The following is a 15,182-nucleotide window of genomic DNA, read 5'->3' as shown; positions in this document are numbered from 1 at the left end:
GGTACTGCATTGCAAACCAAGCTATGAATATTTTTACGTAGATAAGCTAAAACCATGGAGCCTTTCATTCAGGAAACAGCGGGCTAGCCGCTTTGCCGTTAATGCGTTTTTAAGCGGCATTGGGTTAGTAAAACTGAGCAGTGGGGTACGCCTGCAGACTTGTAACCGCTGTCATAAAATGGCGCTGAGTTCGCTCATTTGCTTCGTTGTTCACCTGCTTGCTCGATCGCATTGTACCGGTCGTGCCCTGTTCTCTGCACTCCTTGCTGATTTGGTCAATTGCTTGCTTGATTGACTGATGGCCGAATGGCTTCCTTGATTACTTGCTTTAAATGAAGCATACCCCGGAGTCATTTTAGGCTAGCCTATTGATGCACATTTGGCGAAATTTTCAGAGTACCCCAAGAAAACTGGGATATGCAACCACACCCTTGTGTGGTAGAGCGACGCCATGATGCATCAACGCCTTTCGTGTTGGTAAAACGTGTTCTTAAACACCATTATTCTATATGCTATCTAATTCCCGCTAAACGGCACTCGTTTCAAATTATAAGCCTAGAATGTTGGTTTGATCGACCTTGAACCCTCAGATAAAAATAGTTTATTTTACGCATCCTTCAGTTTTTAGACTGTGGCTTTCAGTGTCAAAAAAAGTGGCGCAATGCACGTAACCATCACATGGCGTATTTACCCACCTTGTTTTTTGTATCACTAGGAAAAGCTTTTTGTCGGATCTACAGCAGGAGGTTACGAAAGACTTATTAGGTTTTGTTGAGTCGAAAACTTACCCTATTGGGGTGTAGTTTGTAGCATTGACTAACTGGGCGTAAATGTTCCAGGTGATAGCAGAGCGAAAGCAGTCGCTCCAAGGAGAAGGTTATGCTGAGCCTGCACATGACAACGGGCCCGAGAAACAGACAGCGTTCAAACAGAAAAGACCGTTTTTAGACCTGCTTATCAATGAGCACTTGAAGAACCCCAAAAGCATTACAGAAGAAGATATAAGGGAAGAAGTGGATACATTCATGTTTGAGGTAAGGCAGCAGTTGTGTTGTCTTCATTAACGCTAGGTTAGGCGTACGGCTTTGTTTTCACCCGTAGATTTTAATGATGCAACAATCTTACAACTGGCCGAGCACAGGACACCTTCCAAATTTTTGAACGCTTTGCGAGAATGCAAATTGTGACCTATTTGTATTGTGAGGTTAACCAGAGATATATCCCAGCGAGCACGTCCGAGGCCATTTTGGTTGGGAAGCCTGCTTTTTGTCAGACAACCCCGAAGAATAGTTTTAACTATATATGTCAGCTAAACTTCAAAGCTGTCGTCGTCTAGGCAGGCCATTGGTTAACGGGAAAAAGGGCTCGAGTTTGTGTCCATAAATGTTTATGGCACCTCTGCTTTTTGACACTACCTTGAGCAAGTTGTGTTTTCTTGTTGTACAAAAGGCTGCGCAGCAGGTGTTTCGCCGTTAATTTTACTTGCTTCGGCATCTTATTGTGTACTGTTTCTACTCACGTGATGATGGCGTGTCTAGTTGCGTCCTGCTTCCCAGGTTCGAATCTGCACGCCTGCGCGAAGAAGCTAAATGTTCATACACGCACTTGGGCACCGTGGCCGTTCCATGCATTCATTCGAGCTATTGTTGCTAATAGGTCCTGTACTGACGAACAGTTCACGGCCCATTGAATCACTTGGTTTCCCAACCTTTCCGCACCCGCCGCGGTGGCTCAGTGGCTAAGGCGTTGCGCTGCTGAGCACGAGGTCGCGGGTTCGATTCCCGGCCGCGGCGGCCGCTTTTCTGATGGAGGCGAAAAGCAAAAACGCCCGTGTGTACGAGATTTCGGCGCACGTTAAAGATCCCCAGGTGGTCAAAATTAATCCGGAGCCCTCCACTACGGCGCGCCTCATCGCCTGCGTTGCGTCGGCGCGTTAAACCCTACAATCAATCAACCTTTCCGCTGGACCAGAAATGGATCTTAACAAGCCCGTTAGGGATTATGCATGTGAAAATGCACTGCTTTGTAAACTCATATTCACTTCACAACTTTGATCGGGCAGAATGCAAAGAAATAATCAAGTTTTGGAAAGCAGGCCACTACGCTTTCTTCCCCAACCAGCGCGCTTCCTACGAATGCTTAAAACCCATATAACACAAGTGATCAAACATGTACAGTTGGGGACAAAAGTCTGCACAACTATGTAGATTCCAATTATAAAATCACTTTATCCCCTGCGTGGCGGCTAAGCAAGTGCAAAGCAATTGTAAATGCTATCCGTGATGCATCATTTGGTGCTCCAACACAAGTGCTGAGCAACAAAGTTCCAAGTAAATGAACTTTGATAGATCAAATAGGCATCTGCAAACATTATCCCTGGAGTGCAAGTGCCAAGCAATAAAGACAAAATTCCGGTAGCTTTCTTTTCCCAGGGAAAGGGTATGAACAAGTGGGTTGAGAGACGTTTTATAAGCACGCAGTCACACCATACAAGCTCCTCCTCAATGCACTCGTCACATAGTTAAGAATGGGTGACACTTCATTGCGCCCGTTGAGGGGACGAAGCACGAGTCCGATTCATTCTGCTGAAACATTCGTCTCTGTCGCTTTCGAGTTAGACCGTCAGCTTAGGCCGTGGCGTGTATTCTACTGTCGACTCATCTTCCGCTAGCTCAAGTGAGGAGTCGGATCGCCGTTCCGCCAATTGTTCGTTCCCCACCATAGTGAAAAGTGCGATGACCTCCAGATACTTTCATGAGTGTGACGTTGACACCACTCGCCTTTCTCCACGTTCAAGCTAGTGCGGAGCGGGCGACATGGAATCGTCTTTGGTAACAGAAGGAACCCCAAGTCCAATACTCATTATGCTGCTGAATAGCATGTCCCTGTACCTTTTGAGGAGAGGCATTTGGCTGCTGAAAAGTGACAGCGGTGTATTATCCTATGATCTTCTCATCTGTCATTGTCTCACGTGAGGGGCAGGATCGTCGTTCCGCCGCTCGTTCCTTCTCCACGTTAGGTAGGGGAGAAATACTTACTACCACTGCCTATAATAACCGTCACACCGCTCCGCATTTGGCCCCTTCAAATTTGTGGGAATAGTTACCACTTAACTGCAATTTTTGAGGGGACGAATCATGATTGTTATGGTTACGCTGCATAACACGCCTCTGTCGCTCTTGAGGAGATGGGTCTCGCTGTTCAAGATAGCATTGGAGTTTTCCCTACTCTCTCATTACCCCTCGCTGTCTCACCTAGGGAGCAGGATAACTATTCCGCCGCTCGTTCATCCCCAACGCGAGTTAAGAGCGGTATGTCCGCCATTCTCTAGATGAGCACTATCTTGACACCTTCCATCATTTCGCACTTCCAAGTTAGTCGAGATCGGGTGACAGAGCATTGCCTTTTTTTTTTCAGGGGAGGCGTACCGTACTTGTACCGCTGGACAACACATCTCTCTCCCTTTTGAGGAGATGGATATTGCTGTTAAAAATGGACGGCGGGGTGTTATTCTAATCTGTGCTCATCTTTCACTGTCTTACGTGAGGAGCAGGAACGCCGTTCCGCCGCTCGTTCCTCCCCTACGCTAGTTAAAAATGCTATGACCGCCACTGTCCTTGGTGAGCGTGATACTGACCCCGCTCATCGTCTTGCTCCTACAAGGTAATGGGCGTCGTCTAAAGTGGCCTTTCTCTCTTTAAGGGGCGAAATGAAAATTCTGCTACTCATTCCGCTGGATAAGATGTCTCTGTCCCCCTTGGGGAGATGGATCTCGCTGTTCAAAATGGACAGTGGTGCGCTATTCTACTTTATGCTCATCGCCTCTCTCTCACGTGAGGAGCACGAAAACCACTCCTCCAGTAGTTCCTCCGCAGCGTTGTTAGGAGTTGCATGACCACCACTGCCCCTGATGAGCGGGACCCTGACGCTGCTAACCGTTCTGCAGCCCCAAGTAATTCGGGATCGGGGGGGGGGGGGGGGGTGCACGGCATCGCGCATTTTCAGGGGAGGATTCGTGCTTCTGATATTCATTCCGCTGGAGAAGACGCCTCTCATCGTGTTGGGGAAAGGATATTTTATTTATTTTATCCGTCGCTGTTTCGCGTGAGTAATGAGATGGGCATTCCGATCCTCGTTTATTCCCCATGTAGGATAGTAACGGAGTGGCCGCCACTGCCTCGTAATGACCGGAACCCTGACATCGCTCATCAATCCGCACATTCAAGTAAATTTGTAGCGTGGAAGATAGAATTGCTCCATTTGGGAAGCTGAATCTTGATTCTGGCCCTCATCCTGCTTCTTCGCACGTCTCGGTACTTCTTGATGAGAGAAATCACTGATGAAGACGGACAGGGGCGTATTATTCTACTCAGTACACACCTGTCACTGCCTCACGTGAGGTGTAGGATCCCCACAGCACCACCCATTCTCTTCCTCACGTTTTCTATGAGTGTGTTGACCGCCACTTGCGTTGATGGGCATGATCTTGACAGCGCCCATCATTTAGCACCTACAAGTTTGCAAGCGGGATTCCAATAATCGATTTGCTATATAACACGTATCTGTCCTTCTTGAGCATAGGGATCTAGCTGCCCAAGTTGGACAGTGGCAAGTGCTCCTACTATATTCTCATCCTCCACGCCCTCACATGATGTGCGGGGTCGTTGTTCCGCTCCTCGTTTCATCGCGTGTTATGGCGAATTCCATTGGGCGAACAGGAGCAAGTGGAGCGAGCAGCCAGAGCAGCACACGGGAGTAACGGGGACGTGTGCTTTCGTTCCGCGAATGAAACATTCGCGCTGCTCCGGGAGCAGTGAAAAGAGGGGGAGGGCGAGATGTCAAGAGTCATGTGACCAAACGTTTCCCGCGCTCGCTTCCCGGAGCATTTCACGCGCTCGTGATGTCCGCACGCAGTTATTCCTCGCCAGTTTTGCCAGATACGTGCCGGTGGTTTTGTGTCTGCCTTCCGCATGGCGACGAATGAAGAAGCCGAGCGGATGTTCATGTTCATGATAAAGGGGTCACCATCGTGTCTCCCAAAAATTAGCTGCGAACGATAACAGCATCCGCTGTCTTTTCCTGATACGACTCTACCTTCGGTCGCTGCTCCCGCGGGGTGAACAGGTGCTCGAACATAAACTCATGCAATGTCAAATCGTCGTCGTCGTCGCTGCTGCTGCTGTCCGATGATGAGCTTGCGCTTGAATCTATGGTGCTTTCATCATCTAAAAGTAGCAGCAATTCCTTGTCCATACGGCCACGCTTAGCTGCTGCCGTACGCACTGAGCGACTACCACGGCGGCTGGATTCCGCCATTTTTCCTGCGCCACCCGGGGATAAAACCAGAAGTGACGCAAAAGAGGTCATGTGACTTCCTCGGCGTTCCCTGTTACTCCGCCGCTGGCGACGGAGCACCGAGAACTGCTCTCGGCTGCTCTCGGTGCCAAAAAAGTGCTCCTCATCGACCAATGAAACACAACGCCCCTGCTCCTGCCCGACTACTGGAAGACGCCAGAACTCGCGAGAGCACTTTGGGTGCAGTTAGAAGTGCTCCTGTTCGCCCAATGGAAAGCGCTATTAGTCAGACGCTCGGTGATTGCCTCTGGTTGTGATAGTCGTGATGCTGACACGGCTCAGCATATGTAGGTAGTGAGATTTGCTACTGCATTGTCCCTTTTACAACGCGAAGAGCTACATGCATTTGCGTGCTGCGACGCAGGGACATGACACAACCGCAGTGGGAATCAGCTGGGCTCTGTTCCTGATTGGTCATCAGCCAAGGGAGCAGCAGAAGATACACGATGAGTTGGACGCGATCTTCCGAAACGACACAGAACGCCACGTCACACCTGAAGACTTGAAAGAGATGAGGTACCTGGAATGTTGTCTCAAGGTATTTGACGTGTAGAGTCCCTGCCGGGATTCATGTAGCGTAATGTGTGTTCATGCAAGTGGTTATTTTCGTTTCTACCTCTAGGAAGCGCAGCGAATATATCCATCAGTCGCCTTCATCTCAAGAACTTGTGAAGAGCCGTTTCGAATCGGTATTGTGACTTTTTGTGGCTTTGCTGACTGCCCTTTCCATGAAAAATTGAAAGAAAATGCCCGCGGAATTTCTTAGCTTTGTTTTTCTTCGTATGCCCATAGGGAGCAATACTTTTCCAAAGGGCACGATGGTGAGAGTCTCTACATACTGTCTCCACCGGAACGAAACAGCGTTTCCGAAGCCGGAAGAGTTCCATCCCGAGAGATTTTTCCCAGAGAATTCAAAGGGTCGCCACCCCTACGCTTACATTCCCTTTTCAGCGGGCCCACGGAACTGCATCGGTAAGAGCGGTCACAGCTAAACTCTTGCATTGAAAATGTAGTTTCAATGCTGGCGAAATTCAGCCATTGTCACGTGCTTATATTTCAGTGTCTCTAAGATTAACAGATTAGTTGAAGGGTGCGCGAGAACATTTGTAACGGCTGAGGACGGATGAGACTTAGTTAGGCATTTAAGCGCGCACTGGGAAAGCTACCTCTACTTCGTCCAACCGTGCTTGAATAGTTTGTACGGGCACCTGAAAGTTTCACATTAAAAGTGGGAAGTTCTATGTTATCTACAGCGCTGGAGCTCGAAACAAATTATAAGAAGTTATTTTCAGTTTGCTGGAGCGAATGTTTAGAAAACAGGGAGGAGTACAAGTTAGGGAGCAGTAAATGGACAATATTCATTCATACAGAGGTTAACTGACGGTATTGTAACGTTAACCGATGTTAGAGATGGCGGCAAATAATGAGCGACGCTTCGTGTAAAAACGCTCGGCGGTGGACGTAACGAGTATTACGAAGAAAAACGCAATAATAAAGAGACCGATAGTGGAACAAACTCTTCACCATAAGTAAATTGAGAGCTCGGAAGGGTAAACACCACTATAATATTCGTATTCACCTCCAAAAATTCAAACAACAATAAAACCAGACGGTTAACTCGCATGAGTTGGGTACATTTGGGAAGGAACATTCAAGAGTTCCTTACCGCTGCCACTAAAGAACACGGTATACAATTCTTGCATGCTACCAGTGCGCGCATATCAGCCAGAAACTGGACATTTCTTGACTCTTTGAAAGAAAGCATTGGCAAGCAAAAATATATGGAACGAATGATGTTATGTGTTTACGTCAGAGGCAGAAGTTTACGTCATAATGTGTAAAAGCAAACGAGTGTGAAGAAACATAACCGTCAATTACAAAAAAAGGAGTGTAGTAGGACAGGACGGGATTTCAAAACTGTGCAAGCGGAAAACTGAAATGATGCTAGTTACTGAGTCGTAGTAATGGAGTTAAAGGTAGGCGGATAATAAGCTAGAGGAACTAGATAAAATAAATAGAATTTAATGAGCAAATTCCGCGGACGCAAAATAAGGGAGGAATGAGCGCATCAAGAAGGTTTTCAGTTAGCTTTTCGCAGATAATGGTTGATGATGACTATTATTACGTTGAAGCTTTTTGTATGGCTGTTCTTTCTTTCTGGCAGATAGATAGAACTGGCATAGTACGCAATGTAGTGGCAACTTTTCAACATCTGCCCATTCGTTTCATTCTCTGAAAACTTACCGTGCTGAGCGGATCTTTAATTCGCCTTCAGATCTGCAGCCAATTAATCCTGACGTGTAGTCCTCTTATTTTAATTTTTTTTTATTCTTTGCACTTGAAGAAGTTTTTAGCAGGCATTTACGTTCTAAGAGGTATTTTGTGAAAATGGTTTCCGAAGTGCGGTATCGATGGTCGTTTTTGTCGGCTTCAGATAAGGGCTTAGGTCAACGCCGAGTTCAACGACCTAAACACCTCCCTTTCTCCATGCCTTTTGCCAAGCGCAGATACGCGTTATTTTAGACGTTCATGATGAATCGTAACCTTCATGAGTGCGAAAATTCAAAATTATTGTTTGATCAATATAATGGGGAATGAAAAGCCACTTTTCCATTATTTTGTTCGTAATAATTTCATATACACGGTCTCTGAGGTGTCCTGTTCTGCCCTTTTTGTCTCTGCAGGTCAAAAGTTCGCCTTATCAGAAGAGAAGATTGTTATTTCAAATATACTTCGACGTTTTACGGTCAGATCACTGGACCCGCGAGACCAAGTCGTTGTGGTGTCCGAACTCGTGCTGAGGCCAAAAAACGGCTTGCGGATGCAGTTTATTCCCAGATGAAGTGTCTCCAAAGCATGTGACAACCTTGCTAAATTTTTTACCACCGGCACAACGATTGCATGCATGAATGAATAAATTTGTATATATAGAGCGAAAGGCATAATTATGCGTAAAAGGGTCCGATTTTTCCGTAGAAAAATACATACCAACAAAAGAAACGATCACGACATGGCTCTAAAAAGCAATAACCGAGCACTCTAATGCGGCTGATGCAAATTTATGTCGTAATACGGATTCTAAAGAACTCTGAAATGCCCGCCCAATGTGGAGAAATAGCCTCAAGGACTTCGGTTGTCCAATAACGCTACCAAGCTTCCTTGAAATCTACGTGATCCTCATTATTTATATGCCGTTAAAAGCTTACGCAAACTCAACATCACCTGAGATGAAAGGGAAACTCGGTGTTTGTGACCTTTCTACCATCAGATGCACTGAAATACCCGACAGTGTTGTCAAGATACCTCAAGAACCATCTGTCCATCAACGAATGACGACCGAGCATACCAGGCCCTTAACCTTATCTTATATTTCAACTTACCTGGAGGTTGGAACAATCGCAAATCCCATTGGTACTGTTTTTATAAGAGAATAGAGTTGTCTGGTTTGCTGTGGCGAACATCTTGGGACGCTTCCAAGTGGTAGAAGGCCGCCCACAGCTGAACATCTACGCAATTTATCGGAGAACTTCCTCGGGAGTTTTGGGACACTTGTGCATAGGTGCCGACGTTAGAATGTTCTTCAGTCTTCGGGTCATCACCCTGCCCGTAAGTACGTCTCTACAGCGCTAACCCTCCGAAGATTTAGGAGGCCGTTGTTGCTGCTGCCTCACGAGCACCTAACCATCTTAGCCTAATCTCCCTCGCCCTGCTGCGTTGGGAAATTACTGGGACCCATTCTTCACGATTGTCTTGTTATACATTTTGAAGAACGGAACTAAGTCATGGGTACAATGTAGGCTTTTTGCCTTCACTTATCTGCGCGGGATATTCTCTTGTAAATTGATGAATTACTGGCAAACGTCAGTAACCATATCAAGGAGTCACTGCTCTGACTATACGTAAAGGGGGATTTCAAAAATGTCACACACACGAAACTATAGGCCTGCCTCGCGTCTGCAAACTTAAAATGAAAATACAATATCTGGCCTTTTTTTTTCTTACCGAAGCGTGGCAAAAGCCTGCGGCCTTCTTTCTTGCCGACCACAAGGCAACAGTTTGCATCGGACGACTTCTCTCCGATACATTCCCTATGGCACACAATGAGCCATTTATCCCTCAGTTAATTCACTGTGTGTACGCGGACGACATTACAGTGTGCACTGTACACTCAGACCTGACTCTGCAAACCGCGTGCCGCCAACAAGCCTTGTCTGGCTCGCAGAAATGGTGTGAATATGCTGTACTGACACTTTCCGTCGAAAAGACAGCTATTCTGCCTGTGGCCAGTGCTTGGGGCCGTCACCGACTGGCGGTATTTCCAATCGCATTACAACTCTGAGGCCGACCTGTACGCACTATCACCTCACTTCGCGTGCTGGGATTAGAATTTTATACCTTTGGGTCAGCGTCTGTGTAGCTACGTTCCGCTCGCCAAAGAGCAGGGCAGTTGCTCCACCTTATCCGACGCATCTCACAGACGTCTGGTGGCTCCGGTTGCAAAATGGCCCGTCTATTGGTGCGGTCTGTAATCCAGCTTCGGCTTGTTTGCCAGGCCCGATTCCAAGACATGAACCAGGCGGAATGGCCCCGACTTGAGGCAATTAACCGAGCCGCAATGCCCCCTAGGATAACACCGATCCCTGCTCTTCAGGCTGAAGCTAAAGTTAACACCTTGGATGAGCTCGTCCCTCAGCGTCGGTCCGCCCGCATGCAAAAAAACTCACTTTTGTTGCTGAGGCAGCGGCGTTAGTTATCTATATGGGTCGTTCACTACCCACATTCCCAGCCTGCGTCGTTACCAGGTCACCCTGGCTATACCATCAGGTGACCGACAACAGGCCACTAACGCGACTGCACAATAGATCCGACGGACATTCTGATGCGTTTTTCATTGTCGCACAAGGGCTGGCGGCTGAGTCTCAACTCCAAGTGGTGCAGGCATGCATTTGTAGACGCTGGGGCCACGGATGACTTGCTGACCACAACACTACAATGTCCCCCGACCCAGAAGCCTGCCAAACGTGCTTCTATTACACACGCCGCACCCTGCCGTCTATGCTGGTGGAGCTTACAGCCATGCGGTACGGCTTACAAGCACTACGTCGTGCTCTTCTTCAAGCCCCTGGAGGTACTACTTTACAAACACCGCGGTCATACGTGATTTACGTCGAGTAAATAACAACTCAGCTATCGCGAGGGACATTCATGATATACTGGATACGTACCCCTTCCCTCTTCGGCTCTCGTGGGTCCGGCGAAATACGCTCCCCGCTCACATTGCGGCGGATGGTGCCTGCCACCCTGCATTCGTTCCACGACCATTGTCGCTCCACGACCATTGTCATTATTGACAATAGATGCCCCAGGACAATGTCTCCAATAGAACGAAGATCTTCGTCGCGCCACACGAGCTCTAAATCGAATGTGTGGAACGGACCTCCCTAGCTGCTGATTCTTTTGCGTGAACCGTAAAATTGGCGTAGCGATGGCGCTGCTGTTCTCGGGCGAGCGCCCGTTGACGTTCGAGCCGACACAAGAGAACCACAACTCCTCTATTCAAGCATATTTCTCACTGGGTGGTACTGGGTTTAGTTTTTAGGGACGAAGCCCCTTAGGGGCTCGGGCTGTCGGCGTCTCCTGTCGTCGTCATCGTCGTCGTCGTCGTCGTCGTTTTATGTAGTCAAGGTACTGAAACACCGGGACATTCGTTTTCCAACGCCTTGCGCTAGAACGCTTCGTGCTTCAAAGACACGAGACATTTACACCAAAGCTGTATACCTCTACCCCCAATGGTTTCATCACTGTGGGAAAAAACGCCGAGGCGCCAAGAATACACTTTACAACGCATGCTCGCCCCTCCCCAGGCTTCACGTTAGTGGAGATGGCCCGACATTTTTCATTCGCACTTGTAGGAATCAACTCAACGTGCATTATTGACGAAAAGAACGCTGGTACTCTAGGTTTCCCACTTATACATTGCATCAAATACGCCTGAGGATTCTTTTGCACTGAGCAATGTGTGAATGTAGGCGCCATCGCAGCCGTTTTGGATGTTTAAACCTTCTCGCAAACGTACACTTCGTGCTTAAGCATGCTTCCACCAGTTTCTTGCACGGTGGCTGAATCGAGTGACAGACACATACAGACCGACAAAACTTTTTCCAAGGCTTTACCATCTTTAAAATGCAACAAATACTGCACCCTCAGCCCTCCATTCATGGGACACCCGTCTAACGTTTCGCCCGTAATAGTTCTAGGCCCCAACATACCAAGAGACGGATCGGCTGCGCAAGCAGAGGAGCCATATTTCAACAAACATACAGCATGCAAACGGTACGGCTTTAGAGAATCGGGCATTGCGAGCGTTATCCCAGCCATACTTATTAGCCGATTGACTTACGGTGCACCATACCTAACACTTATCCGTGCAGAAGAAGCAGCTCAGCGTAATAATATCCCAGGATTCTGAGTTCGTATTAGGGGTACCTATCAAAACAGCCACCCTAAAACTCATAAAATGTGGAATATATAACACCTGCCAGGAGCTTCAGGAAGCACACAGAAATTCGTAATCCACATGCCTGAAACTCGCCTGACGGAACGAGTTACATTTTCCTGCCTCCACTAAGCCATACCACCTGCGCAAGATCGAAAACACCGTGTACCTTTCACCATACGCCAAGCCTTCACCATGTATTTATCCCACAAAAAATACATCCTATATCCAACAATGCCCGCAGAAAATCACGCATCAAAGCCCTGACCACCACCTTTGCTACGCAGTCCAACACCTGATACACGGACACATCTGCATACCCACAACAATCGGATCATGGGGTCAGGTTAGACGAAGGCCAGGACAGAGAACTATTCAGAGCAACAGCTTTTACCGACAGCGCAGGAGATAGCCATTCCATTTGAAGCTACCTCCATCGCCACCCACTCCCAGGCAGCATGTCGAAATTGCACATTCCGTATATCTGCACACCAAATCTTGCTTCCCTCTGCAAAGAAAAATGAATTACTCACTTCCACATCGTCTGGACCACCGACCACGGGTGCCTACAGCCGGGGCGTAGCCAGGGCAGGCTTTCGGTGTCAGAACACTCCCAGGAATTTTCTGAGCGGGGCATTCCCCCCTTTGTGCTCTCCGAATTTCGGCATTTTATATGTAAAAATAAAATATGAAAATTAGGTAAGAAAGAAAATAGAAGCATGTTTGCACACATGCAGGTAATATTTCCTTTTCGTTTTTTTTTTATTTTTGCCGGCGGGGTGTAAAACCCCCTGAAAATTACTTCTGGCCACGCCACTGGCCTACAGGAAAGGGAAAAATTACCCCACCTTCCCGCGAGGGGAACCCTGTGGAGATGCGACGCATCTTGGGGGTTCACTTGGTGTTTCCGTTGAGTTGATTCTCTAATTGCGTGAAACGTGTGAGGAACGCGTATGATGTATTCTTTATTTAACACGCGCCTTGTGCGTCTGCAGACGCGTACCCTCTCGCGCGCGCTGCCGATTTCGCGGCGCGCTCGCGTTCGCGGGTAGCGTCCGGAGCAGACTCGAGTTGACGGCGTTTAGCCGAAGCTTCGGCCTGCCGAACGGCATCAGGCTTCGCTTCCCGCCGTTTACGTTGAGCAGCGGCTTCGGTCTGACGAACGGTACTTGGATCAGCAGCTCGGCGTTGGCGTTTAGCAGCGGCTTCACGTTGACGAAGTTCAGCATCGGCCGCTCGCTTCTCGCGTACGGCAGCGGCTTCACGCTGACGAAGTTCAGCATCGGCCGCTCACTTCTCGCGTACGGCAGCGGCTTCACGCTGACGAAGTTCAGCATCGGCCGCTCGCTTCTCGCGTAGGGCAGCGGCTTCACGTTGACGAAGTTAAAGGGGCACTGACACAAAATTTTGAAGACGAGATAACTTCGGAGATAGATTGGTGGGAACACATATACATCATCTGCAAAATATCAGCGGTGAATACAGCCTAGAACATATTTAAAATCAATTTTGAAGTGTGCGAAACGCAACCGAGCGGCCAGCAGAGGACCACGCGCAAGTGTAAATAAACAACATCCAAACACGTCACGATTTTGTGTTTGCCGCTTCCGCACTGCCGGCTCGCCGCTCCAATCGGAGGGCCGGAGGGCGGAGCTTCTGCTCTCGAGAACGAACGACCCGATCGTTGGCGGCGGAGGCGCCGTGATTTCGTCAGCTCATCGGGCAGCTGGCCGCGACCAAAGTTCTACAGCGATTCCAGGCACTCTGTTTCTATTACTGTTTATTACCATTGGATGCGGAAACGCGCCGGAGGCACGAAAAGGCCACTGAGCAAGCCGCACGGTCGCTGTGCAGGCGGCGGCCACGGCCGCGAAGTGGCCCACGCCGGCGCAGGTAGCTCGAGTGATAGCTTGTTACCGCTGCACGAAATTGTCCCCAAGTCCCGACCATGGTGGCTTACATGAGAAAGGAGTTAATGATGCCATGGCGGGTTGCATTAAGAATTGTCATCTGCACCGCTTACGAGAGCGGCACTCGAATATCCGCCGCAGTGGTAAGCCGAACACATCTGTAGGCGGACCTGTAGGCAGACCGGCCGGCTGCTCCCAGCGCGCGTCTTGCCACCCACCGTCTCGAGCGTCGCGCGTCGTTCGTTAGCCGCGGTAGCATTTGCACTCGCAGCGCCTGCGTCACATCCACGGTCGCTTTTTAATTAGGCGCCTCACGAGATCAGTACGGGGGGGCATTCGCAGAAACTGCCGTCGATGCGGATTCGACAGTGCTACGGCGGCTCTGCTCTGTAACTGTGATATCCCTCCCACGGTCACGTGGTCAGCTTCGTTCACACAAAATCCACAAAATCCATCGTTTCGCGGCACTCGCTGAAACCGAAACCGCGACTGGCCGCATTGAAAATGCCTCTAATTAAACAACCGTCGCACGCTGAAGCAAATGAGGTTTCTACACGTTATAAGTGGGTCACTAGCTACTTATCGCAACAAAAAAAACAAGATGCAAAATTTTTGTGTCAGTGCCCCTTTAAGCATCGGCTGCTCGCTTCAACCGTTTGCGTTCGGTATCACGTTTACGAAGGTCGGAATCGGCTGCTGGCTTCAATCGTTTGCGTTCAGCATCACGTTCACGCCGCTTCGCAGCCTTGTCTTCAGTGGTGCTAGCATTCCTGTTATCACAGTGATCGGTGCTTGTTACGGGTGCGCGGGCGATAGCAGAATTGTTAGGCTCCATTCAACGCATCGATGGAAATCGGAACGCCGGTGCTGGAACGACCGCGGCTATGACGCAACGTGGCGGGGCATTGACGCAACACAATCCAACACAATCCACTTTAATCCAATCCAATCCAATCCAATTCAATCCAATCTAATCCAATCCAAGCCAAGCCAAGCCAAGCCAATTGAATCCAATCCAATGCCCCTCGCGAAGAGTGTTCGCTATCGGAGAGGAGAGGGGGTGAGCGGCGGAGAGCGCAGCTCGCGCGGCGAGGAGAATGGGGGAGGGGTGTGGACGGACAACAACAACGCCGTATGGAGGGACAAGGCTAGTGTCACTAGATAAGCTTATCAAGCGACACTAGACAAGGCGAGTGAATGAGATGCAGTCGCATCTAAAAGGAAAATGCCGCATCTTGCCTTCAAGAACTTCAGTTCGTTCGTCACCTCGGAACAGGACGGACGTGCCTGCCTGCTCTTCTGCTTCGTTCGGACTTCGGATCCGCGACCCGTGCTTCACGCGGGTCGTCGCCCTGGATGTGGATACCTCGGCTTGCACTCTGGTGGTTCGGGCCGTCGGGCCCAAGCTTCCGCTCCTGTCG

General features: G+C 49.0%; 1 protein-coding gene across 5 annotated transcripts in view; it reads left to right on the top strand.

The window, feature by feature from the left end:
* LOC144151803 (cytochrome P450 4c3-like) overlaps positions 1-8,300 on the top strand; it is a 61,317-nt gene extending 53,017 nt beyond the window's left edge. For 2 of the 5 annotated variants that reach the window (XM_077682940.1, XM_077682948.1), the window contains 5 exons: positions 840-1,034; positions 5,720-5,871; positions 5,978-6,044; positions 6,122-6,327; positions 8,040-8,300. In XM_077682940.1, coding sequence (XP_077539066.1) covers positions 840-1,034; positions 5,720-5,871; positions 5,978-6,044; positions 6,122-6,327; positions 8,040-8,217 — 798 coding nt within the window. In that variant the 3' untranslated portion in view covers positions 8,218-8,300. Of the gene's footprint in view, positions 1-839; positions 1,035-5,719; positions 5,894-5,977; positions 6,045-6,121; positions 6,328-8,039 lie in introns of those variants that run through there. The other 3 variants (XM_077682956.1, XM_077682968.1, XM_077682962.1) reach the window with 3 other exon arrangements.
* Positions 8,301-15,182: the final 6,882 nt, after the last annotated feature.

Source organism: Haemaphysalis longicornis, unplaced genomic scaffold (genome assembly GCF_048455015.1).
Source record: "Haemaphysalis longicornis isolate Haplotype H1 unplaced genomic scaffold, Haemaphysalis longicornis Haplotype H1 scaffold_1, whole genome shotgun sequence".
Classification (NCBI taxonomy): Eukaryota; Metazoa; Arthropoda; class Arachnida; order Ixodida; family Ixodidae; genus Haemaphysalis; species Haemaphysalis longicornis.
The sequence above is the reverse complement of the archived record's forward strand: the minus strand, read 5'-3'. Positions and strand labels throughout refer to the sequence as shown.